This window comes from Lutzomyia longipalpis, chromosome 4 (genome assembly GCF_024334085.1).
Source record: "Lutzomyia longipalpis isolate SR_M1_2022 chromosome 4, ASM2433408v1".
NCBI classification, from domain to species: Eukaryota; Metazoa; Arthropoda; class Insecta; order Diptera; family Psychodidae; genus Lutzomyia; species Lutzomyia longipalpis.
The window spans coordinates 16,778,439-16,803,816 of record NC_074710.1 but is presented as its reverse complement, the minus strand read 5'-3'; the positions used below and the strand labels follow the sequence as shown (position 1 = coordinate 16,803,816).

The window sequence follows — 25,378 nt, the reverse complement described above, 5'->3', positions numbered from 1 at the left end:
TTCTTGTCGAAAAAAAGTTCCACTGACTAAGAAAAAATAAATAAATCTCAGTTTCGATTAGAAAAGAAAAATCTCTTGCCTTTTAGGGGGAAGAAAAAGAAGAAGAAGAAGAAAGAGTGGCTGAGAATATAAGGAAATTATGGAAATGCTAATAAATTCTTTTTTTTAAGAAGAAAAAACTCAAGCAGAGGGAAAAGAACCGGCTCAAAAAGATCTTTTAAGCATAAATTTCCCATCTTATGTTGTGAATAAATTGGATGTATCATCTCCTATATATAACTTATACATTTTAAAAGAATAATCGTGTTATTACATAGAGATTGGAGAAGGTATTAAATAATCTCAAGAGATGAGGTTAAAATTTGTACATAAAATGCGGTGTATTTGTACATAATAAAAGTTGCTGGACCACGTGTTTGTCTCTATGGGGGCTTATACCACGATTATATGTACATAAGACACGGTCACAATCACTTCTTATGCCGAGACTTGGCTTCTTTTTCCACTCTCTCACAGCTCTTCGGTAAAGGTGAACTTCCATGAGAGCGGGCGGTGTATTTTATATACATACATAGCATACATATATGTATTTGAAAGGCCAAATCTATTAATCGTGAAATATTTTATTACTCTCGAAAAGGCGACTTTCTATAGATGTGCGCGCGGATATTTCACTTTCGCGCTTCATTTTCAACACATTTTTCAACGAATTTTTATTTAAATTTATTCTTATTATGAAAATAAAGAACTTTTCCTTTAAAATTTAGAATTAGAATTATTTTAAGAATATTTTTCTCTCAGTGTTTTTCTTCTCTGTGGAAAATCCCCCAAAAAATCTCTTGCAAATTAAAACATCTTTCGAAGGGAATTTCCATTTCTTAAACCGCATGTTTAATTTTTTTCTCCTCACTCAGGTGAAAATATTGGTAAAATATATTGCGGGACTGTTTATCAAAGAAGAATTATCGACAATTTCTTTCCCACCTTGCGGGTGTACCGTATCACATAATCAATCAATCAAATTAACATGGTGTCGAGTACCCAAAGCTCCTCACAATGTTAAAAAAAAATTGGTGGACGTAATTAAAGAAGGAAAGAAATGAAAGAAAAAATACGCCAAGCATGAAGGAAAATCAAAGTTCAAATTGCTTGTTGATTGAATAATAATTCAAAGTTATAAAAATAAATTAATAAATCGATTTAATTAATAAATTTGAGAAACCTCAAAAGGTAATAGAAAATATTTCAATAACTTCAAAAAAAAAGTAGTAAAATGCTCCTCTTCTAGGGCACGATTTCATTAAGCAAGTAGAACATTTTATGTGTGGTCATACTACCTACACTACATACATATATTGGTCTGCGAAACATAACTCGGCTTTGGGTCAGTACTGCGTGAAGAAAAATTGTGCGAGGAGGGTGTATGTTGTGGGGAAATGTTATTGTAACAATTTAATAATAAGTGCGTTTTGAAAGAAATTAACAATATTGTGCTATCAATATTATACCTACATAAAATTCTCTCTTCATGTGTAACCAACATTATGATTTTCTTACTTATTTATCTTTTTTTCTCTATGAAGAAAAAAAATCTCAAAGACGCCTCTTTGCAGCCCTCTCTCCTTCTTTTGCGTCTCTCAAACTCGCTTCGTGTATTATATAGAATTTTATAATTTCAAAACTAAATAAATAACTTTATTTTAAACTCTTTCTTTCTCCCCCTAATCCGCCTTTTAATTTATTTACTTCTCCTTTGCACATCATAATGTTTTTATATATAATGTAATATTCTTTTTAATTTTTTTTAATTTGAAATGCATTAATCAAATCATTCACGTAAATCATATTAGATGTATTTATTGTAATAAATTTTCCACAGTATACACGCTTCTAACGGGGACCTTTACTTCGAACACGTAACAAATCAAGGTCTAGTTTAGTTTGGATGTTTGATGCATTGCATTTGACCGTTAATCACAAAACTGTCATTTGAATTTTGATTTGTACTTGACAGTGGCGCCACTGTCGCAATTTGATTTGGTTAAAAGGCGTTTGTTGACCCATAGAAGAAATATCAAAAAATGAATCGTCAAACGTTAAAAATTAGTATCAAACGTTAGGAGAGAAATGTCAAATATTTTAAAATAAATATGAAATAGTTTTAAAGCTAATTTTAGAAGACTAAAAATGCATAAAACTATTAAATATATCATCTCCAAGTTAATTTAAATAAAAATCTGATCAAGAGACGATAATAAGTGATTGATTTTCATGCCATTTCCTGGACAATTTCAATATTAAATAAAATATCCGCTAGATGGTGATAGTTTCCTTGACAATTTACCAAATTAATCTGAATCTCACAGCAAATTAAGAAGGGGGCAAATATGAGACAACTCATTATTTTACCACAATTTTTTTTCAGTGTATTCTCCCAAAATTATCATTCAAACTAATTTCTTTCTACTTTTAACAGCACGAAAAGAATTTAAATGCAAAAAAAAGAAGGGAATTTGTATGAAAAATTTGTTACTAATTGCTGTTCGTTTTGCAATAATAAAATGTTTCCCTATCACACCACATATACCCTCCTCCTCCATCAACCCAATCACTTTGTGCCACACTTTGCGATTTTTTAATTACCTTCGTAGCACGATTTGAGCATAATATGTAATTTCTTTAATTTAATTTTTTTTTGTAACCAAGGCGGAGGCGTTTTGCCAACATAATTTGCATTTTATTTTGACGAATTAATGTAAAGAAAAAATTACTTTTGATAAAATTCTCGTTCTTATTTTGTTTACTTCTTCAATTCTTCTTGTTTTTTTTATCTTCTTCTTTATTTCCTTCTTCGATCAATTTATAGGAGGTGAAAGAAAATCTAGAGAAGAAAAAAAAACTAATAGAAGAGATTTGATGAAGAAGAGGAAGAAAAAAAAAGATGGTTGAATAGAAGAATCACGATAAATTTTGGGAGGTTATTCACCTGTTCCGGTGGTTCTTCTGCGCACCATCGAACTACCTGTTTCTTGTAGCATAAAATAGCCATGGCGAAGAGTGAGAAAAGATAGCGTACAGCCCAATTATTTGATAATAAAGTGCCCTAATTTTTTTTTCCTTCCACTTCACTCCCAACAAGACTATGACAATTTTTTCTTCCTTCTTCTTGTCTATAATATTAACTTTTGAGAGCCCAACTATTAAGTGAGCATAGTGCGGCACGTTTAAGTATATAATGTGTGTGTGTAAGATAAAATTGATGGAGAAAAATTGAGGCAATGCGCCAGAAGATAAGAGAGAGATTGTTGCGGAAAAATTTAATAAGTAATCCCATGCAATTGTTGCTAGCAATCCAATGATTAACACATCACACTTATGTCTGAAAAAATAGAGCTATTCTCCAGATAATTCATTCTTTTTTAAGAAGAATTTTCCATTGAGTGCTCCATTTTTTCTCCCACAACTGTATTCACCTTCTTTTCTTCCCTATAATATATTTTTTTTAAAAAAAAGGTTATCTCTTGCAGTAAAACAGCGTGTGCCACAAGAGAATGAAAATGCGTCACATTTGCTATCATTTTACTTAAGAAAATTTACAATATTTTTTTTCTATAAATATTTTTATTTATGTTTAATGGGAAACACGTGCAACAAAAAATTCTCGCAATCATCAGGAAAGAAGTGTTAAAAAATCCGAAAAAAAAGAAAATATTTTCAGTGCTCCATATTAAACACTTCTTATTCACGAAGCGGTTTATGGTCGTAAAAATAAACGATGATGAAGAAGAGAGTTGAATTTGCAATGCAATGTGCATTTTTGAATTTTTGGAGATGAATAAAAAACACAGTGGGGTTCGAAAAAATAGAATTGAGTAGTCAAATTGTTAAAATAGTATGATAAGGTTAAAATTAAATACATAATTTGTATTAAAAATTTAATTTTGGACAGTTTAAGCGAATTCTATGACTTAAATTTCTAACGACTGATTCTTCTAACGTTGGACATTAGTTTGAATTATATTAGATGACAGTTTCTCTAACTTTTGACACTTTTGACATTTTCTAACGTTTTTGACATTTCTAACATTCAAACGTACTTTTAACGACATTTAAGCATTCTAATAATTTTTTGAATTTTTCAACACCTAACAATTCAATTATAAGTTAAAATTAAAATTAATAAAGCAATAAAAAAGCAATTTATACTCAATAAAATTACTTCAAAGCAAAGAAGTGTGTAAAAAAGAGACGCAAACATTGCTCTTTGCGTTGAGAAACATGTGTAATGGATAAAAACTTAGCGGTTGATTATTTTTTCTTCTTCAATCACACATCTATCCTTTCTCACCTTTAGCCCCCTTATGGGGCCCACTCTAAACCAAAAAAAAAAAAATTAAATCCCATCGATAGAATTTATGCTCGTCATTCTTTGGGTGGCAAAAGATGTTTATACCGACACATGGTGGCTTCTCATACGTATAATAACCCCTTCTCGCGTGTAATAACGGAATTGGTGGAAGAGATTTTTGGCCAAGACGTTTTTTTTTTGTGTATGTACGGTATTCATAGCCCAGGGGCATCCATTGCGCGCCTTCTTCGGTATGTTGAGAAGAAGAAGAATATGTTGTGGTAAAGACGAAGAGAGCGCGCGAGTACTTTATAAGTCACATTTTTTTTAACATCCAACAACGGTGGGAAAGAAAATACCATGAAAATTTTGAGAAGGTGCTCGTTATGAGAGAGAGAGAGACTCCTAAAAGAAGGTAAAAGGGCACAGTCTGTGTCCTCAATTTGGTTGGATTTTTGGACATTTCGAAGGGAAAAAATCAAAAAGATTTAATTTATTGGAAAATTTTCACGGTGATGCTATTTTGACTTATCTTTTGCATTCTGTTCATTTTTTTTCTTAACCTAAATTCCACCTACAATTATTTCTTCATATACTATGTACCTACAACAACAACTTCTTAGAAGCGAGGTGGAATGAATAATAAAGGTATGAAGAAAAAAAAAGTCTCAACCAATAAAATCCCATTCTCTTTTACAATGCAAAAAAGCAACGGCATAGCTGAGAGTTGTCTTGAATGAAAGGCTTCTTACGCTATATTTACGCTCACTCTCTAAACACGGCGAGACTCTTGTGAGACTCCCCAATGCCCACACTATTTATTGCATTGCATCTAAACCTCTTATATACCGCGCAGAGCGCAAAAGATATAAAGGTAACAATATCCGGCTCTGAAAAATGTGAACATTTCCTATCCCTTTTTTACATTTGATTTTTCACCTTCTTCTCCATGGCGCTTCTTTAGCAATTTTATGCGCATTGCAACACCTTGCTCAGCCATTTGTGCATTTCGCATCCTCATTCTAAAATGTACTTAAGCTGGCATATATAGAAACTGGGTGTTCTATGTATGTGGCATTCAGTGTAAATGATTAACTATGTAAGATAAATAGCAAAAATGTTACTCTTTTGAAAGTAATTCGAATTGATTCGTGGAAGAGGTGGGAAAATTTATTATTTTATGCAAAAATAAAGGCGATTGTGGGAAACATCTTGTGAAGATTTATGATTATAATTTTTCCGCTAGAGGTGCCATGTGTAATTAAGAGGGACGCCATGGAAGACTTCTAGCGTTCTTCCATATACATTATAATTCAAATCAAGATTGTTTTTTTGCAGTGAAGTTCATTTCTTAAGTTTACTACAAATAAATTAGTTCAATTCAGGGGCATAAAACTTGTGGAAGATAAGTTTTTGCTAGTAGAGGCGTCAATGGTAATAAAGAGGGACTTATTTTTATATTCTTTTTATTATTAGGTTTGTGATTAAATAAAATAATAAGATAAAATGATTAGGAAAAAATTAGGAGACAGACAGAATAAATCGTTAGAAATATAACAAATAAAAAGCCAAGATTTAACGTAAGAAAATGATAAAAACTTTTTGAAAATTCGTAAAAGAAAAATGTCAAATTCTTAGTGTTACAAGAATTTAAAAAAAATATATTTATATTCCTTATGAGGTGAACGTCATATAAACATTAAAACAGGCGTTTAAATCTTCAAAAGTGGAAGAAGAAATGTCGATCGTTACATATTCGAATGAGAAATATAAATCTTCAAAATATAACAGAAAAAAAAAACTTAAATTAGAAATTCAATGTATTGTCCGGCATATTCAACCGTTAGAAAATTAAAAGAAATGTCAATCGTTAGAAATTCTAAGACATAAAAAATACACTGAAAACTCATAAAAGAAATTGATCTATTGAGGATCAAAATTTTGATAAAAAATTTTTTTAAAGGATTAAAGTGTAATATCTCTCATTTTTCCCGTAAAACATCAACTAGAGAGCGCTTTTGTTTACACAATTGAAGCAATTTGTGACAACTCTCATATTTCCATCAGAGAGCAGCACTGTCTATGAATCAAAAATCAAACCTCCTTTAGTGGAGAAACTAGCAAAAAAATCGTTATCTAACTGTTTTAAGAGCATATGAAAAAAAACGAAGACTTTTATGCAGTATTAGATGAATGAGAAATTAAATGAGTGAGAACTCAATGGAGCAAGCCTTCAAATTCGGGCTTGGGGTGAGGAGCTGACATTTTGGCTGAAGAGCTGGTATTCGCACAAAAGTGAATGGCTCACAAAATTTGCACGCAACCGTTTCCTTCTCTCGCCAAACTCTTTTATTTTTTTTTTGCTGCTTCTACCTTCTTGATATACTCATTTAAATCTTCCAGCAGCAGCGGTGGGTACCACACACAAAAAAATCCATCTCTCTTGCTCTTCGACTCCGGCAACCACGTTGATTGACGTTTAGCATTTAAGCGGCGTAAAGTAAAAATTTTCGAAGGTAGCGCGAAAAAGAAATGTTCAAAAAGAGATGCCAAATGCGCGGAGAAAAAGTTCAGTGTTGAAGACAAGACAAAAAATTGAGTCGCGTACTTTACGAAGCAATACCACGAATGTGACCTCATTTGGTTAATAAAAATTTTTCTCTTAACTCATTTTTCGGGGACTTTAGACACAATTTGGGAGATTCATCGCGGAGCTTTTTTTCTGCAGCTTCATAGCTTTCTACGGACCGGCCTTCAATTTTAAGGGGGGAATATTTATATGTGTGCTTTTGCATTACATAAAAATGCATTTTCTCCTTTATTTTAATCTAACTCCACACACACACGTACAGGTAGATTATTTGCAAAGGTAGCGACAAAAAAATGTTATGCAAATCGCCCGCATTACGTATTATTAACCATATTCTCCACCATTTTTTTTTGCACGCCGTCTTTGTTATAAAAAGCAATTACTCATTGATTAATGGGAAATAGTCCACACTTTCTACCTCTAACGCGCCATGTTTTAACTTTCTTTTGGCAAGATTTTTCTTCTTTTCTTGTCATTCGCATTTTTGTGCATTAAATGTCTCAATTTTATTGTTAATTGTTTGATGCAAAATGCCTTTTGAAAAGGCTTTTGAATGTAAGAATGAATTTTTTTTTAGTTTTTATCTTCATTTGTAGGTTGTGTGTGTGCAAAATTTACATAGAGGGCGGCATCGGGGCTTCTTTAACAAATTGCAATCAACTTCACGGTAGAACCATAATTTGTATTAACCTTCTTGAAAAGATGGCGTCGCGTCCTTTTAGTTCAATCAAAGACTACGATCAGAAATTGATCAAATAAATCATTTTCTTAATGCAAAAATTAAAATCAAGCAAAAAAAAATCAAGTTTGTGAGACAGAAATATCCAAACTTGCGTCATTGCTTCATTTTTTGGCTGCTATGTGTCTCCTCAAGCTATGGCATATAGTGAAAAATTTTACTTCCCCCGATAACAGCACATAATTCGTAAATGTTCTTTTATCACCAAAAATGTCTCTTCCGTCAATTCTTCACTCGTTTTTTTTGTGCCTTGTACATTGGGTTCAATTTAATTAATTTGCCGACATGTTTTGGGAGGTGGAAATTCATCCTTTTTTTCCGGAAGACCATTTTTGCAGTAGCTCATGCGGTGATATCGCGTCTGCGGCGATTTTTTTTCACCCCGTAAATTCCTCCATCAAGTGTCACAAAGCGTGGCTTTGACAGAGTACCGTAAAAGAGGGCGTTTGTGATAAGAAAATTTTCTATTACATACCTACTTCAACATCTTATCGCATTGGCAATGAAAATTTTATTGGATGTGGAAGTTATTTAGTAATACCTGCTTTATTAATTAAAAGAAAAGTTAAAAAAATAATCACTGATATAACCGTCGAAATATTCAAAATTGAGACATTTTTTTAGGTTAGTTTGCGACTAATGCGCTTCTAGTGGGGATTTTTAGAAGTTTATAATGTTCTGAATATGAAATAGGCTTCTATAGAGAGCTTTGGGAACTTTTTGTGTTGATAAAGATTAATAAAAAATGACGTTTTGGATAATAAAATTAACGTTCATCCTTGAAAAAAATTGAAAGAAGAAAATTTATCAAAATAAAAATGACATATTTACTTGTATCTTTTAGATAGAAAATCTTTGAATTTACTGTTAAAATAAGCTCAGTGTTCTCCGTGTGCTCCATCTACAGTCTCTACGGTTTATCTAAATTCCAGCAATCTGAATTTTGACTTTTTGTTAAACATTTAACGATCACTTTTGACTGAAGTTTCATTTCTTACGTTTAATTTTTTAAACTTTAACGTTTGTTTTACCATTCGTTTTCTTTTCAAATGTTTGACATTTTTGAAGTTTAACGTTCTTTTTCTATTACGTATTGCTTCTTTTAATGTTTTGAAGCTTCTTTTCTTACGCTTGATTTTTTTTCTAACGCCCACGTTACACGTCAAGCGGAAAGGAATAGAAATTTAAAAAATATCGATCAAAAAGGAATTTTACCAAAAATGTAGAAATAATTTTTGCTCTCATTAAACTCGATTTTCTTTGAGATCTTTTTTTTATTTGTCTTAAGACAGCACGAGGTGTGACAGGTCCCGCGCATTAATACCGGTCTCCGGCTAAATGTCACGCTATACGCGAGATCTTTTAGCGTAAAATATGCACATAATATTAGGCATTGAAAGTATATCGTGCTCTATACGTATATGGGCAACAGCACCAGGTAGCATAAGATCCGTCGTAAAGGCGTTCGCATGTAATTTGTATAAAAATAAAATCACCACACAAGCTCTCTCTCTCAATAAGCTCATTCCGAACTAGAGTTGTCCGCATATTTGATCTTGAGAGGCTAATGATTCCAGTATGAGTGTTATGCAACATTGTATATATAGCTTGAGAAAGCCGGTGATAAGAAGTGAAAGGCCAATGTTTTAGAGGGAATTTATAATACATAACATTTATTTTCACGTGTTGGGCATTTTTTCTTTCTTTCTTTCCATCTTCAGCTGATTGTAATCTCCCCAGCGGATGTGATGTTTTGCTTTTCAGTTTAATTTTCATCCATGTAATCACTTTGAGCGATAAAGCTTGAAAAGTTTTTATTTTTATTTTCTTGTGAGAGAAAAAAAAACTAACAAGCTTTTTAATTTTTCTTGCTTCTTGCGTTGACATTGGCTGCAATCCTTGGATGCTCTCTACTGCCTTATCAATAACTGCTGAATGCTATTAAGTGGGCTATTTCATCATAAATTAAGTCTGTCACGAATTGATGAATGCCAAAAGGGGGATTAATTGAGGTTTAACTTAAGTTTTGTGTGCTACTCTTAACCCTTTCACGATTGTGTGAAACATTCGGTTTTCTTTATTCTTTATGTTGTATGATAATTTAATGCACTTCTAGCTTGTAATAAGAATTTAAATTAAATTAAATGTAATGTTACACGTTTGGGTGGATTTATGATCATAGAAGCAATAATTTCAATGAAAAGCTTCAGGAAATACTACTCTTTGAGATTAGAACCCTTGATGAATCAAATTTGAATCTTTGAGGTTATGTTCAATCAAAACAACGCCATTTCCACCATCTTGAAACAAGACAAAATATATTTCTTAACCCTTTCACGTGCAATTGCTAGACGCTGACCTAAAGATGAAACATTTTTGTGAAATATGTTCTCGAATTAAAAATGAATTCTATTAGTTTTCCGAGTTAGAAATACGCTGAGTTCACATAAAAGAAACCAACGACGACACTTTGACTCCGAAATATGTTTCTTTTGTTTCATGGGAAAGCAAAAGGTTAATAATCTCAAAGAATAAGGTTATATTGTTGATCTAAATAGTTAAATAGTCCACAACTCAAGACAGATCAGTTAACTCCTTACGTCTATTCAATGACAAAAACATAAAACAATCTGTTTTCTTGAATTTAAATTAATTTTATTATTTTTTTTAGTTGGAAATTGATTCTTTATTAAGAAATAATAATTAAGAGCCTTTATGGAAAAAAAAAACTGAATAATTTAAAATTTTTAATGAACTATTCGGACGTAAAGGGGTTAACCAAACCCCTCAAAAAGTATCCCCAACTACCATTTCTACCAAGCTTTCCAGCAAGTTAATTTCCCTCAAATATGTGCAACGTAATGAAGCATTTCGGCAATTCCGTCCTCCCCCCCCCCCGTGAGCACACAAGTCTCAATTTCTCAATGAAAAATATTTTTAGAGAAAGAAAGTGTGGCAGTGCCTAAACCAAGTGAAAAAAAAAACGCTCCAGGCGGATCCTCCTAATCAATACTGAGGAGCTTCACTTGAACTCTCAAGTGGTAAAAGTTCATGCATATATATAATTTTTGTGCGAGAAAGCAATTTTGTCGTTTCCATGCCATGCAAAATGCTGATTGGATTTATTTTGCTGATATGCAAAATATACGGCGGAGAGGTACATCAGCAACGTGCTTGTCTTGGAAAAAAAAAGTGCACAGACTTATCATAAAAAAAAAATTCAATGTGTGTAATACTTCAAGTACACGATAATGGTCAATTAGATATAAATTTATTAATAAAACATTGTTGTGAATATTAAAAATATATTCGCTAAGAAGGGATCGTAGCGCTAAGAAATTGTTCAATCGACAGATAAGAAATGAAAATTCTTTTAAAATATAAAATAGAAAATTCCTTTTTGGTCTTTCCTTTCATTTTCTTTTCATCATTTTCTTCTTCTCGCTGATAAAGCATTTTTATTTATGACACCTCTGACGAATAAGAAACACCTATGACGTAATCTCAAGGGGGGCCATCACAACGAAACAAAAAATGGGCCATTTCCACGTGAAGGTCAAAGACTTTTTTCAAGATGAAAAATTCCAAAGAAAAAGTATCTAGAGGGGGGAATTAGAAGAAAATGATGCCGAAAAGATTCACCAAAAATTAACCACTAATTGGGTAGCTAATTGCATTTTGTCGCACAAGAGTGTGACTCTGCTGTTGGCTACATAGCGAAGACATTTTGAGTGGAATTTAACAGTAAAAGATTTATTAAGTTCAACATGGGAAGTGAATTGATGTGTGAAGTGAATGGTGAAATGCTTTATCGCGTCTCTTTCGCGTATTATTTTCTTTTTGGGTTTTGTAATTCAAAAATTTATACAACCAAAAGGAGATGGTGAAAATACAGTATTGTGCGAGATAATAGTAGCAAATTGGTGGAGGAGTTTAGTCTCAATAGACTCACTCAACAAATTAACTTATTATTGTCATTAATTTTTTTCCAAACGTTAAATTTTAAATTAAATTCTGTTTAAATGAAAATTATTTTAACAATTTTTTAACCTTTTCGAGTCTTTTGTGGACTTTCTTCTTCTTCTTTGGTATTTTTTGTTTGCAAAGAAAATGCCAAAGAAGACATTTTTTTAATTAGAAATGTCCTTTGGGAGCAATTACTGAAGAAAAAAAATTGTGTTAAGGTAATTTTTTTTTAATTTGGAGCTTAAGTGTGATAATCCCCGTTAAACTAACTCGAGTTACAACGTGTAAAAAGCTTAACTGAAATGTCAAAAATGAGTCTCATGGCAGATTTTAAATATTATTAGAATATGATCGTAATTTTTTTTTAATTAAAAATTCAAACATTTTATTTTATTTCTTCTTCTCATTTTATGTTTTTGTGCGTAAAGCATATGCAGCACAGCCCATTTGATTATTCCGTTCAAAAGTAATCTAAAATTTGTTGTTGTTGTTGTTTTGGCAATCTTTTGTGTTAGTTTCCTTAATTCATGAAGAAAGTGAAGGAATAATTTATTGAAGCATATGCTCGTATGCTCTATAAGGCAAAAATGCAATTCGATGTACAATAGAGGTGCGATTTATTTAATTTTCGAAGAAAAATTCTTCGCTTTTCCCCAACTAACTTCAGAGGGAAAATAATAAAGTTTCTTTGATTTCTCTTCATGTGTCTCATTTGGATGAGTTTTTATGAAATGAACAAAAATTGAATTGATGTCTTAGTTGAAAAAGGGGTCTATTCATTTTAGCGAAATGCCTTAATATATTCTTCAGTTAAATAAGAATTTTTCTTTCGATTTCGGTAGAGAAAGGCTCAAAATATCAACTGAAAATTCAAATTTTAACTAAGAATTTAGCATGGCAGTCTTATAATTTTAAACAAACTTTCGTTTACAACAGAAAACCAGCTTGACCGATTTTGATAAAATTAATCTCAAATGAAAGCTCACGAAATAATCTTTCAATAAACCAATCAAATGCACATAAATATTGCTGAGATTGATCACAAGGGGAGCTTTTTTCTATTTTCTTCCCTTTCAAAGGTATATTCACAAAAAATGGTCCGATTTAGACCATGTTACCCTAACCAAAAATTTCTTTTGAAGAATACGAAAGATTTTTTTTTGGAATTTCTCCAACATGCTTCACATGATTGACTATGCTACTTATTGTAATTTTTCGTTTGTTCTTTTGGCGTGTTGTTTAATTGTTAGAGTAATGCTAAATGGTTGAGAATTAGTACAATTTGGGGTCATCGCGCGTAGTTTTCTCATTTGAGAGAAAAAGCCAATTTTTTGGACATTTTTTTCTTTTGAAGTCAAAATTGTCTGTCGCACTTTCTGGGTACAATGGGGGGGCTTCAAGCAAAGCGCAAAAGGTGTGTAACCTATTCATTGATTTGCGTGTGTGTTTTATTTTGCTTGAAGAGCAAACATTGGTCATCATGCGTTTTCATCTTTTCTTTTTTTCTGCTTTTTCTCACTCAAACAGATAGTTTTTCTCTCGTTCTCTCACTTGCTCGTTTGAGCTTCCATCCGGGCATTGACATTGAAATTGCGCCGCGAAAAAATATCCACCAATGTCAAGGACAATCTTCATGCTTCTTTCCCATCTTCTCCACTGACTCTCCCCTATATTTTGTGCTATATATAATGCTTTTGCTATATATAAAGTTTGGGATTTTTTTTGTAAAATAATTTATCAAAAAAAGACACTCTGGGTCAATTTTGGAGCAATTTTGGAGCAAGAAATTCTCTAGTAAAAGAGAGGATTGAGAAATTCCCCCAAAAGAAGTTGAGATAGGTATTTTTGCAATGAAGAGAAAAAAAAAGATCTCTCCATAGAAAATTTAAATCTCATTTGTTGGGCTATTTCGTGCCTCGTGTGCTTTCTCAATGCCCCCGTCTCTGTGGGGCTCTATACCCATTCAGAGAGAGTCACATTTGCCAAGAAAATTATTGTACAAGAGTAAGAAATTCCACGATACGGCTTCATTTATGCCAAAGAATTCCGCGTCCCGTTAGAATATTTTCACCTCTCTCTTTCACAACTTCAGGTGCCTCAAGTTCTTTTTTTTTTCTTCCCCTCCTTCAGAGTTTTTTTTTCTTTAAGACATTCTCTCTCTTCGCATTTTTCCCCGCCAAGAACTCAAGAAGAAGAATCAAAAAAAATCACACACCAAAAAAAATCCCAACAGCGAGAAAATCGCCAACTTTTACCAAATATAGAGGAGAGTGGAGTTCAATGACCAACACACGAGAGTTTCATTAGCATTGGGCATACCTTTCGAAAATAAATTTTAAACACAAAAAAAAAGATTCTAAAGACCCCATTCAATGTTTTTTTTGCGCGTAAATGACTCACAAAACGCTGCGCAATTGCAGAAAATAAGTCCAAAAAATGAGATTCTTATTTGAAATCTTTTCTTTTTCCCTCCACAGGCAATGCAGGATGCATTAAAATTATCATCAGGAGATCCAGAATTGAGTGATTGGTACTTGGATAAGGATATAAAAATGCCCCAAGTTATCCTGCATGATAAATTAATGACAGACGCCCTGGGGACACTTCCAATTAAAACTGAACATTCCTACAGTCTCAACTCAGATGGGGATTCCTTGCCAGATTCACCAGGAAGTCTGCACAATAAAATGGATGGTGAGTAATTGTTTTGTGCTATGAGTCCAACAAGCTCTAATCATGCGCTTTTGCATAAAATATTCGAGAAATTGAGATTAAAAGTGCGTCACTGCAATCAGAAGAAGACGGAAAATTCTTCAAAGGATTGATAAACATTCAAAAAAAGCTAAAAAATTAGGTTTTATCTTTTTTTATCAGTTTTCAAAAGGAAATATTGGTTTATTTAATTCTATACAAAAATGATTTATAGAAACTAGGAAGAAAAATTGTTAATACATAAACTCCGCCTCCGTGTTTTATGCATCCTTTTTCGAGCATGAAGCATATGCTTCACTGCTCAATTTTAGCAAAAACTCTTCATAAACATTAGGAATTTATTATTTTTTAATTTCATAACAGTTTAAGAATTAAGAACTTAAAATCCCGCCAAACTATTCCCAATTCTTCCTCAATTTTATGAATTTCATTTCAATGTTAAAGAATTTCTTGAGCGAAAGAAGCTTCTAAAAAACCAAAGTTTTCTCTTTCTGTAATATTTGCATAATTCTGCTGATAAAAAAGACAAACTTAATGAGCCGCAGATTAATGACTCCGACGGCGACGGGTCAACAAAATGTCTTGTGAATTGGTTAAAACTGGTAATTATCGCCAAGGACACTGTCTATTTTTGTACAAACTTCTTAAATTTTCTTTCTATTATCTTTATAAATATTTGACAAATAGAATATTCGAAATAATATAATAAGAAATTTAAGGACATTGAGTAGAATCATGTTTAGAATCATGCCTTTCTAAGCTAAAAATTACGCACAAAAAATTAGAAAGAGATTTCTAAACGTTAGAATAAAATTAAAATGTTTGAATAAACGCCTAATGGTAGAAGAAACGTCAATGCGGTTAAAATAAACGTCAAAACGATAGAATAAACTTCAAATGATTAAAGAGACGTTAAAATTAATAAAAATAAATGTCAATAGATAAATAAACGTCAATTAGTAGAAAAATCATTGATTGAATAAATGTCAATTGTTAGAATAAACGTCAAACGATGAAAGAAATGTCAAACAAATGAAAAACAATGTCAATCGTTAGAAGAAAAATTAATAAAAATCGAACAAATACTTATTTTATGCCATAAATTTTGACAGGCCCTCTATCATTTGACAGTCCCATATATTTAGCACAGCAGAAGCAGCGTGGAACCCAACCTTAATTAATTAATTGCTAACTTCCTGAAATTTATACCGCGACATGTGTTTAAACATTTTTCTTTTGTGAAATTTTTTAAATTTAATTTGCTTAAAGCCATTCGCGTTTTCTCAGGTGTAACCAAGGTGTCCGTGTGACTTTTCTCCGATAAGGTTGGATGAATATATTAAAATAAAAAGTTCCTATTTCTCAATTTCTTGTATTGCGACGCCTCTTCCAAATAACAATACAGTTCACCGTGTGACCGATAAGAGAAAATATTTAATTTTATTTTCTATCTCGCTCTCATTATGAAGACATTTCCTCGGAAAGACAATTTTTTAATCAGCAAAAAAATTATTCAACATTTTCATGTTTTTCTTTTCAAGCAGAGAAGTTTTTTTTTTTGGGAGTAGGAGATATTAGTAATAAGTTTAAACACGTGGAAAAATGATAAATGTTTTATGTATTTTATTGGGACATGGTATTTGTTTAAGAAAAGAAGAAAAGAAAAGAAAACACCGCAAGAAGTTGAGCAATATTCTCGATCCCGTGCAAATGGTGGCATTTTTTGGGCATATTACACACTTTTTTTGCTCTGTGCTCCACATCTCAAGAGAGAGAAGAATTGTAGCGCCAGAAACTCATGGAGAACGTGCAAACATATTTCTTGGGAAATGGGTTTATGTATTTAATCAGGTGCCTGATGGTGGTACGAAAAAAAAGCCCCCGGGGAGTTGAGGGGGAAAGAATAGTAATACGTCCTCCTGAAAGCAATCTAATGATTCTGGGAAAATTGTATAGGGGAATGAGGTAAAATTGCGCAAATATCATTTACTTGTGGTTTAATTTTTGCGTCATACATGCAAATTGAGTCAATAATCAATGAGTTTGTGGCAGAAGTTTTTTTTTTTAAATTTTCTTTTAAAATTTTCTAAACTTTAATGTTTTTAATGAATTTCTTATGCAATGGCGGTCAAAGCAATAAAGGACGCCAAATTCCTAACCTAAAAAATTTTTAAATTCAAAAATTCGTTAAGGGAATAAACGTTATTCGTTTGTTTTTGAATTTTCAGACATGGACGATGAATGTTATCCCGCCATAACAATGAACACAGCAGCTTTAAGTACACGAACAACGCAGTATCGTGCAGTTAATTCGCAATTTATCAGCTCAATGCAAAATAGCTGCAGCAATGATTCCGAATCCGCCACCAGCTCCCTGTCCGAAGACATTGACATAGATGATCATGCAATTAAGGATGAACCAATGTCACCGGCCACCAGTAGCAACCCACCCAGCCCCGGTGAATGCACGAAAACAACAATAAATACCCATTTATCCAATATTGCCGCTATAACCAACACAGACCTCGTCTTTGAGCACAAAGTATGCAAAGAAAACCGCCGAGAAACCGTTATGAAAAATGAAGGAAGACGTCTAACGGATAAATTTGAATTTTTCCTTTGCAGAATGGTTCCCTGCAGCTTTCACATGCATCCCAGAGCCTTCTCAAGGGGCACCACCTGCCTTCACATCAAGTCAATCAGAGATTAATAATGCCAAAGGTGAAGCTGGAGGCACAGGCGCCCTTTGGTCTACCACCCACCCCGCCCTCATCGCTCAGTAGCGACGATTCCGAAGGGAATCTCAGTCCAGACCATCCAATGTCCCCGCAGACAACACACGCAGTTACCAGGAGGTCTGGTATTGCCACAGCATCAGCCGCCATTGCTAGTGCGTCGAAAGTTTATTCAGGAGTCAGTACAAGGCAGCCAATCACAACGCCACTCATTAGTACGCAACCGGTAAGATTTGTTTTTTTAAACTCTAACGATATTTTAACGACTCCCAACGATTTTTTCCTTTTAAGATTAGGTTAGAAACCTTGTAACAAACCTCTAAAGAAACAAACCAGGAAGAAACGAAAGAAAGGAAAAGAAATTAATGAAAAACAAAACTCTTTCTTACAGAAGGGTTCAACTGGGACACTAATCCTAACTGAGGAAGAGAAACGAACCCTCCTTGCTGAGGGTTACCCAATTCCAACACGCCTTCCCCTCACGAAAGCCGAAGAGAAGTCTCTGAAGAAGATTAGACGAAAAATTAAGAATAAAGTGAGTTTGCAACACGAAATAAACTTAAAAGAAAAAATTCTCATACATTTATTACGCAATTCCGCAGATTTCTGCTCAGGAAAGTCGTCGAAAAAAGAAAGAGTACATGGATCAGCTCGAGAGACGAGTTGAGATACTCGTATCTGAGAATTCAGAGTACAGAAAACGCGTTGAGAACCTCGAGGGCTCCAATGCGAACCTCATGAGTCAACTAACCAAACTTCAAGCTCTCATCAATCGGCAGAATAAGAAGTAAAAAAAAATTTTAAGTATAAGAAAAACAATTTTAACATACAAAAAAAGCAATGGGGATGAAGTCAAAAACATACAAATAATCTTTCCCCCCAGAGAAGCTTCAGCATTTTATTGTGTAGGGTTCGTTAGGGACAAGAATTAAAAATTATTGTGTGTGAAAAATAAAAGAAAATTAAATATACGAGGATATATTTTTGTGAATAACATTTTTATAGAATATTCAATAAATAAAAATTTATAGGGTTTTGTGCGATAAATGGGTGTCACACCTGAGAAAAACGCTAACTGCCAAGAAATTTGAATATAAAAATTATTTGTCAAACTGACAGCAATGAATGGAATGTCAAATTTAAATGTCAACATACAAAAGTCAAATGTAAACGTCAGTTTAATTCATCCAAACGGAGCTCAAAATTACTGTCAATGTGACATTAAAATAAATGTCAAATAGAAACATCAGTTAAATTTTAAATGTAAAAACATTAAAACCTTCCAGAAAAAGTTGTAGAATGAAAAAAAGAAATTACTTTCAGGTGTGATAATTCAATTCTCAGGCTTCTTATCCTCTCCCATCTCTACACCACATTTTTTTCTTTTATTTTAATTTTTATAATATTTTATTTGCAACACGAAACATGGACGCTAAATTGTGTGCAATATAATGGTAGATATATTGTTACATCAAATGCTAAAAGAAAAGAAAAAAATAAAATGTGCCTGTAGAGATTAAAAGGGAAATTGACGGGAAATCAGTAAAGAGCGAAATGACAGGAAATTTTTTTGGGTTTTAATTCCTCAATGATTTTGCATAGAATTTTTACTGCTTTTTAACGTAATTTTATATAGGGTGTATGTATAGAAAAACCCAAAAGAGAGAAAACTGAAAAAACGGTGCCTTTTTCTCCCAAAAAATTTACAAAAAAATATGCGAGAGAAAGATAAATATTTTGAAGATTAAATACTTCCTAAACTTTATAAGAAAAACATTTAAAAAAAATATATATTTTATAGAAATATTAAAAAAAATTATTTTGTGGGATTCAAAAGAATTGCCTCATTTATACTAATTAGAAATACCTACTAGAAAGGATATATAATGTGCATTTAAATTAAAAATATAAAATATATTTTCTCACGAATTACTTAAACAAAAAAAAATTAAGACAAAATATTCAAATTATTAGAAAATGATTTTAAAAGCAAAAATATTTTTTTTAAAGTTATTTACCTTTTATATTTTATTTGTTTTTCTTTTCTAAGGGTTTTAGCACCATTCCATAATTAAAAGACTTAAGATTTATTTTTTTTTATTGAACATTATTATTATCTACTTTATTGCATAAATTATTTCAGTTTGTTGTTTTATTTTATTTTTGTCCCGTAATGGAAATAATGTTTCTGTTTAATTATTTTATTTTATTTTTCTCATTTTTCAATCCGCCAAAATTGTGCAATTTGGAAGACATAAATATGTTGGTGATAAAAAAAAGTAAGAGAAGAGAAAGTGCCGAAATATTTTATTTTTTAAATGGACCATGGAAGTCTTCCTTGAAAATCTTTAAAGTTTTAATTAAATAATATATATTTTTTCTTTTACATTTTATATGAGGATATATAATTTATTAAAGAATAGAGAAAATCAAATTGTAGCTAAATGACTGATATTACGGCACTTTATTTTAATATATAAATATTGTTAAATTTTTCTCTGTGAGAAGTGAAGGTGCGCAAGAAGAAAAAGTTCTTTTTTATCGGGATTTACAAACAAAAAAGAAAAGGTTAAGAAACGAATTTTATTACTAAATAAAAATTCAAGGTAAAATGAATAATTTTTTGCCAATTTGATTTTTTTTACAACTAAACAATAAGAAATTCAGGCAAAACTATAACCATAAAAATCAGCAGTTAAAGGGCATATAAATAGGAAATAAAAGGTTTCACTGCTAAAAAAATTATTTGTTTAGTTCATAAAAGAACCAACATGCTATAAAAATTTAAAAAGTTTCTTTTGATCTATTCTGGACTACTTAGAAACCTATAAAAACAATAAAGATCAAAAGCTTTAAGGAATATTGAAATTGGTTATTTGCTATAAAATAAATTTTCCCATAATTTGAATTATGATGATTAATAATTTGATTTGAATTTTGTACTTGATCACAGAAAAAATATCTGATGACTTTTTCGAGTATTCGTAACCTCCTTTTAATCTAAAAATTGATCTTCTGAAAATGTCCATAATTATCAGTTACATTTGTTCCTATAAAATTAACAAATTGCTTAAAAATATTCCTTTTTAGAATGTATGTATTTAAAAATATTAGTAACAACCGAAATTGCTTTAAAAAATTATAAAATGAACACTCAACGTTGCTATAAAAATTCCTATAAATGTTTACGATGCTTAAATGTTTACGATTTCCTATAAAATTGCATTTTATAGCAGCAAATTTTCATTTGCTATAAAATTGTAATTTATAGAAAAAAGTTTAATATTGCAACTTAAAGCGGAATTTTTGTATGCTAAACTATATAATTTTTACCTATAAAATTGCATTTTATAGCTAATTGTTTGAATTTTAATGTTAATACTAAGATTTTTTTTATATATTAAAAACTCTTTAAATTACCCGAAAGACAAATATCTTCTGCGCCCTTTTATTTTTCATAAACAAATAAAAAGAGAAAAGAAATAACAAAAATATAGCATTTTAAAAAAAAAAAATAAATTTAGGAATTATTAATTGAAAAAAAAAATTTAATCTATCAAAGATTATTATTAAATTAATATTTCAAAGATAGATAGAGCTACTAATATAAAAAATTCCGTAGTTGTTAAGTAAATAAACAATTTATTTTTAGAGATAATTAAAAGATAATTATCATTTTTTGAAATAAAAGAAATATAAAAATAATTTTTCTGTAACGTTTTGGTTACGTCATTTAGAGGTTATAAACAAAGGTTAAAACTTAACTCAATTTATGATTTTTTTGCGAGAAAAACTTTAAATAAATATTTTATTAAAAACAATTGTATATTTTTGTACACGTCGAAACCAACTATGCATTATATTATTATTAATTTTATTGATTAATTTAAAAGTAAATCGTAATTTTTTTTGTCTTATGTTACCTTTTTTCTGCAATTAAAACAAGAAACTTTCTTGCATTGGTGTGAGCTGCTATACTGCATTCAAACCAACCTTGCACTGAAGCCCTGCCTTTGCATAAAACATTTTTCAAAAGAAATTTAGAAGAATAAAAATTGATGAATGAAATGTAAATGAATAAGAAGAAGAATATTTGAAAGAAGAGCTGAGATTGGTTGAATATTTTCGGACAAAGCATTCTCATTGGCTATCGCTCTCTTACGTCACGGCGGCGGAGCTTCAGTGCGGTGTTAATTTAAAATGAAAACAAAAGAATGTTTTAAGATGAGTCACACTGCAAAAAATCGTGTGGATGTTTTTTCATTGATGAGAAAGATTTTTTAGAAGAGAAAATTTACTTGATATTCAATTCTTTTCTCCGTCCTGGCGGGAGAAAATATTATTTTATTATTAATATTATTATTTTATGTTGTAGTAGTATGAGAAGAAATTGAAGGATGATAAAGAAAAAAAACTGTTTATGGTTGATTTAACATGAAGTTGAAAACGAAAGAAAAGAAATGAAAAATAACAACTCAATTTTAAACGATAAAATGTCGTTTTTATTCCCATCAGTCGAATGAATTTTCTTTTTGTAAACTCTTTGCTTGAGGTTAAAGAACAAACAACACACTAATCTTGATGCTAAAAATCTTGCAGCTACAATCGAACTACTAAAATGCATTGATTTTTTTCCTTTTTTATAATTTGGAGGAGAGCACGACCTGCGTTAGACTAGTTTTTTTTTCTTCTTCTTCTCTTCTTTATCCTTCATCTCACGCAAAATAGTAGTATGGATGGAAGAATCTCCACCAGGATTTATTTTTTGAATCACTCGCCTCCTCCTCTTCTTCTTGGGCATCCACCACCTCTTCAAGGATACGATCACCCCCGGAGCTAGATGACGACGTGGGTTTATCGTCTGTGGCCACCTCCGGATCCGGAGGGTACTCATAGCCCGGATCTGGGAGATTTTCATGCGCATACACACGATTGAGGGCTTCCACCTCCTCATCGTGCCGCATCTGGGCGTACTTTAGCGTTGCAGCGTGCAAACGATTGAGGAATTCCGGCATTTGCTTACGTGCCACCCACGAGGTGACCGCAGGCGGAATCACAATGCCCGGATCATCGAAATACGTTAAAACAAACCGCAATCCCGTACTCTTGAATGACTTACTCGGCTTTATCACCATGTAGCTCCAGTAGTCCGATACACGCTGATTCGGCGGCTTCACCGGGCATCTGGGATGATGTGTACTCCTATTTGCAATTACAATCACTTGACGCTTCCTATCCACGAAAGTCCGTCGATTGTACACGTAGTCACGATTGGCAAAGAGTTTCTATTCGCCGGGGGAGAGAAAAGGAAGCAAATTAAGCTTTTTTTGTCATTTAATTTGCACCAATTTATTGAGAGGGATTGAAATGCTTCAGAAAAGATGCATAGAGATATTCAAAATAACTGTCTCATTTTTAAATAATTTTTTTTGTTCAATAAATTAATGGATTTTTATTGAAGAAGGAATTCCAAATAAAAGTTTTAGAGCTTGAAAAATCATAAAGAGTAGCAAGAGAAACAATTCTCAAACTTAATTACAAAATTTCCCACAATTTTTGAGGTTTAATGGCGCTGATAGCAGTTAAGGGGACGCCACGAGTAACGACATTTTGAACTTTTCATATCTATACCATCTATGCGATCTATACAAATATTTTAATGTATTTATTACTTTTTTTTACCAGCATTTATTTATGTTTTGAGGAATAAGAGATATTGGCTGCGGAATAACATGAAAATTAATAGTTTGACGCCATTTTGCAGAAGACCTAGAACTAAAGAATGGTCAAATAATATTTTCAGTACAAAAAAAATACTTTTCAGAATTAAAAAAGACAAAATTCTAATAAATATTTGGCTATTTAACGAAAATTTCAATCGAATTTTAATTATTTTTATATTAAAATTGGCTAGAAAATTGCTCTTGAAACTCCTTGAATTTTTAAAATTATTTGACCTCCCCTTATTATGAGGAGAATACTTTTAGTTCTTAGGAGATTCATGTGAACAAACTTTTGCAAAAAACTGCATGTCTCTATCTATTTATCATAAGAGACGATATATTGAGATCAATTTATTATTTTTCTGATTTTTCTCTGCGCTTATCATTGATATTCTTTGATAGTCATTTAAATAAAAAATACCTAAATTACCCTCAATAATCATCAAATTGCACCTATATTCGATAATGAATTATTAATACTCTCAAGAAAATCTAAATTGATCAAAATTTATTAAGAATCGTTAAACTTAATCAATATTCTTAAAATTTGATAAGAATCATTAAAATTCTTCAATGAATATCATTAAATTCCTCAGGAATCATTAAAAAATAATCAATAACGTTAAATATTAAATAATTTTTGAACACATTTCAATATTTTTCATAAAATCAGCGATATTCGTGTAAAAATGAGAAAAATCTTCAAAGTTCAGATTATTTCTTTAAATTATTAATTGCAATATTTAAAAGCAGTTAGTAAGGTTAAATGGCGCTGCTGGCAGTAAAAGGGACGCCAACTCTATTCATTCTTCAGTGACTGAGATTATTTTAGGGTTAAAACGGTTAAAATATTACTATTACTTTACGAAAGTCTTTTAAATTCTTCAACAATCATAAAAAAAAATCTTAAATTGCTTTAAATATTCGTTAAAATGAATCATTATTCGTTAATAAATGCAATAAATCATCAACACTCATCAAACTCGATATATATCGTTAATTATTCTCAAATAACTTAAAGATTAATCACTAAAATTTTTTAATATTTAAATTATTTTCTTTATATTTATTCAGGGAAATTCTGAATATTCCGAATAATACTCATCTATATTCGGCTGATAAGACTGAATTATTTAAGACATATCATATTTCATCCCCATTTTGGTCTTTTCTACATAATTTTCTTCTCTAAAAATACATTTTAGGCCTTTTTCTTGTTCTTCAGTCAACTTTCCGTTGACGTTTCGATTTTAATCTGTATCCTTCATCAGGTTCATTAGCCCAGAAGAATTCCCAAAAGAATTAATTTCTTATCAAAGAAATTGGGGACATTTATTCTGAATATCTCTGTGCATTTTTTATGCGGGTTCAACGGTTCATTGCATACGGAGCATTGCATAATTTTTGCTCATTTCTTGTAAATACTTTCCATGCGAAAAAAAACATATTTTTCTTCCAGCAAAAGAAAAAGAGAAATTTGTCTGGAACTGATAATTTTGGCGCGAAAAACAAACCTAAATTTATGCGGTAGCTTATCAGGGAGTGGATGGAGAGAGTGCTTCTGCTGATTGAGGTGCTCTTACGCAATCAGCAAATGCAATACTTTTCCACTCTGCGGGATAAGAGAGAGCTTATCAAGGGAGGAGGAGGGGATTAACTTACCGGCCAGAGCATCTCCCAGTAGATAACGTGGCTATTGGATCCCGGCGAGGTGTCCGTGTCAATTAATTCGAGCGCAATAGCCGTGGAATCCCACTCACGGCGATACTCAAGATCCGTCTGGACATGCAGGAAGTCCTGTGCGGACACATCGGTGTATTCGCCGTAGACTTTGTAGACGAATTTCCCACATGGTTGCATTTGGCGCCAAATAATCAGGTCCTGCCGCTCAAGGTAGGGCTCCCAGTCGCTGGGGCAGCGTTTGTGGGCATCCGTGCACACACAGTACTCAATCCCATCGATTTTCTTGTCAATTATGCGCCTCTTGAAGCACTTCCGGCACACGAGGGTGCTCTCCTTGAGCTTCTCCACGAAATTAATCTCCTCAAAGTGCTCCCGGACGGATTCAAGGGTGATCCGTTCGTCATTCCAGTTGAATGTGAACGCCACAGCGCTCAGCATGATACCTTTCGCGTGACGCTGCACATGACGTCGGAGGCGCCCAAGGAGCTCCCGGATCTCCTCTTCGGCACAGATCTTTGTGTACAGCGATAGCATTTGCTGCCCCCGGCGAATCCTCTGGCTCACAATGTACTCGCACTGATCCATCCATAACCTCAAAATGCTGTCTGAGCGATTTTTCAGGTGATCCACAAAGTAACGGTGAACCCGCAGGAGGAAGACACGCCGCGGAAAGGACTTCATGCTCACCTGGAATACGAGGGAAAGCGAATTAGTTTCCTCCGAGGGGGCTTTGTGGGTGGAAAATGCTGATTTTTCTTACAAGAAAAAATTCTCCTTCAAAATATTTTGAAAGTTGCTGCAACTCAGCTGACCTAACCAGCACGCACGAATGTCTTATTTTATCACTGACGGTATGGAAATTTTCCATTGCTCTAGCTTACT

At 32.2% G+C, this 25,378-nt stretch overlaps 3 protein-coding genes across 3 annotated transcripts in view; 1 reads left to right on the top strand and 2 right to left on the bottom strand.

Moving 5' to 3' along the window:
• The window catches only part of LOC129795303 (cyclic AMP response element-binding protein A), a 32,517-nt gene extending 10,933 nt beyond the window's left edge, over positions 1 to 21,584 (top strand). Inside the window, exons 2-6 of the mRNA XM_055836442.1 lie at positions 14,121 to 14,337; positions 16,584 to 16,897; positions 16,981 to 17,316; positions 17,482 to 17,625; positions 17,693 to 21,584. Coding sequence (XP_055692417.1) covers positions 14,121 to 14,337; positions 16,584 to 16,897; positions 16,981 to 17,316; positions 17,482 to 17,625; positions 17,693 to 17,881 — 1,200 coding nt within the window. The 3' untranslated portion in view covers positions 17,882 to 21,584. The remainder of the gene's footprint in view (positions 1 to 14,120; positions 14,338 to 16,583; positions 16,898 to 16,980; positions 17,317 to 17,481; positions 17,626 to 17,692) is intronic.
• The window catches only part of LOC129795284 (toll-like receptor Tollo), a 650,843-nt gene that overhangs the window by 206,722 nt on the left and 418,743 nt on the right, over positions 1 to 25,378 (bottom strand). The gene's annotated exons all lie outside the window — the stretch shown is intronic.
• Positions 21,566 to 25,341, bottom strand: LOC129795304 (stAR-related lipid transfer protein 7, mitochondrial-like). The gene is made up of 3 exons (XM_055836444.1): positions 25,257 to 25,341; positions 24,476 to 25,183; positions 21,566 to 22,375 (listed from the first exon to the last, which is right to left on the bottom strand). Exons 2-3 carry the CDS (start codon positions 25,175 to 25,177, stop codon positions 21,806 to 21,808), a joined length of 1,272 nt encoding a protein of 423 aa, XP_055692419.1. The 5' UTR covers positions 25,178 to 25,183; positions 25,257 to 25,341; the 3' UTR covers positions 21,566 to 21,805.

What these genes read in the sequence shown, in the direction of transcription:
- LOC129795304 (XM_055836444.1), bottom strand. Translation starts at nt 25,177, where the DNA reads ATGAAGTCCTTTCCGCGGCGTGTCTTCCTCCTGCGGGTTCACCGTTAC. An exon ending in ACTGGGAGATGCTCTGGCCG is followed by an intron (nt 22,376 to 24,475) that starts GTAAGTTAATCC and finishes CCCGGCGAATAG; the next exon opens with AAACTCTTTGCCAATCGTGA.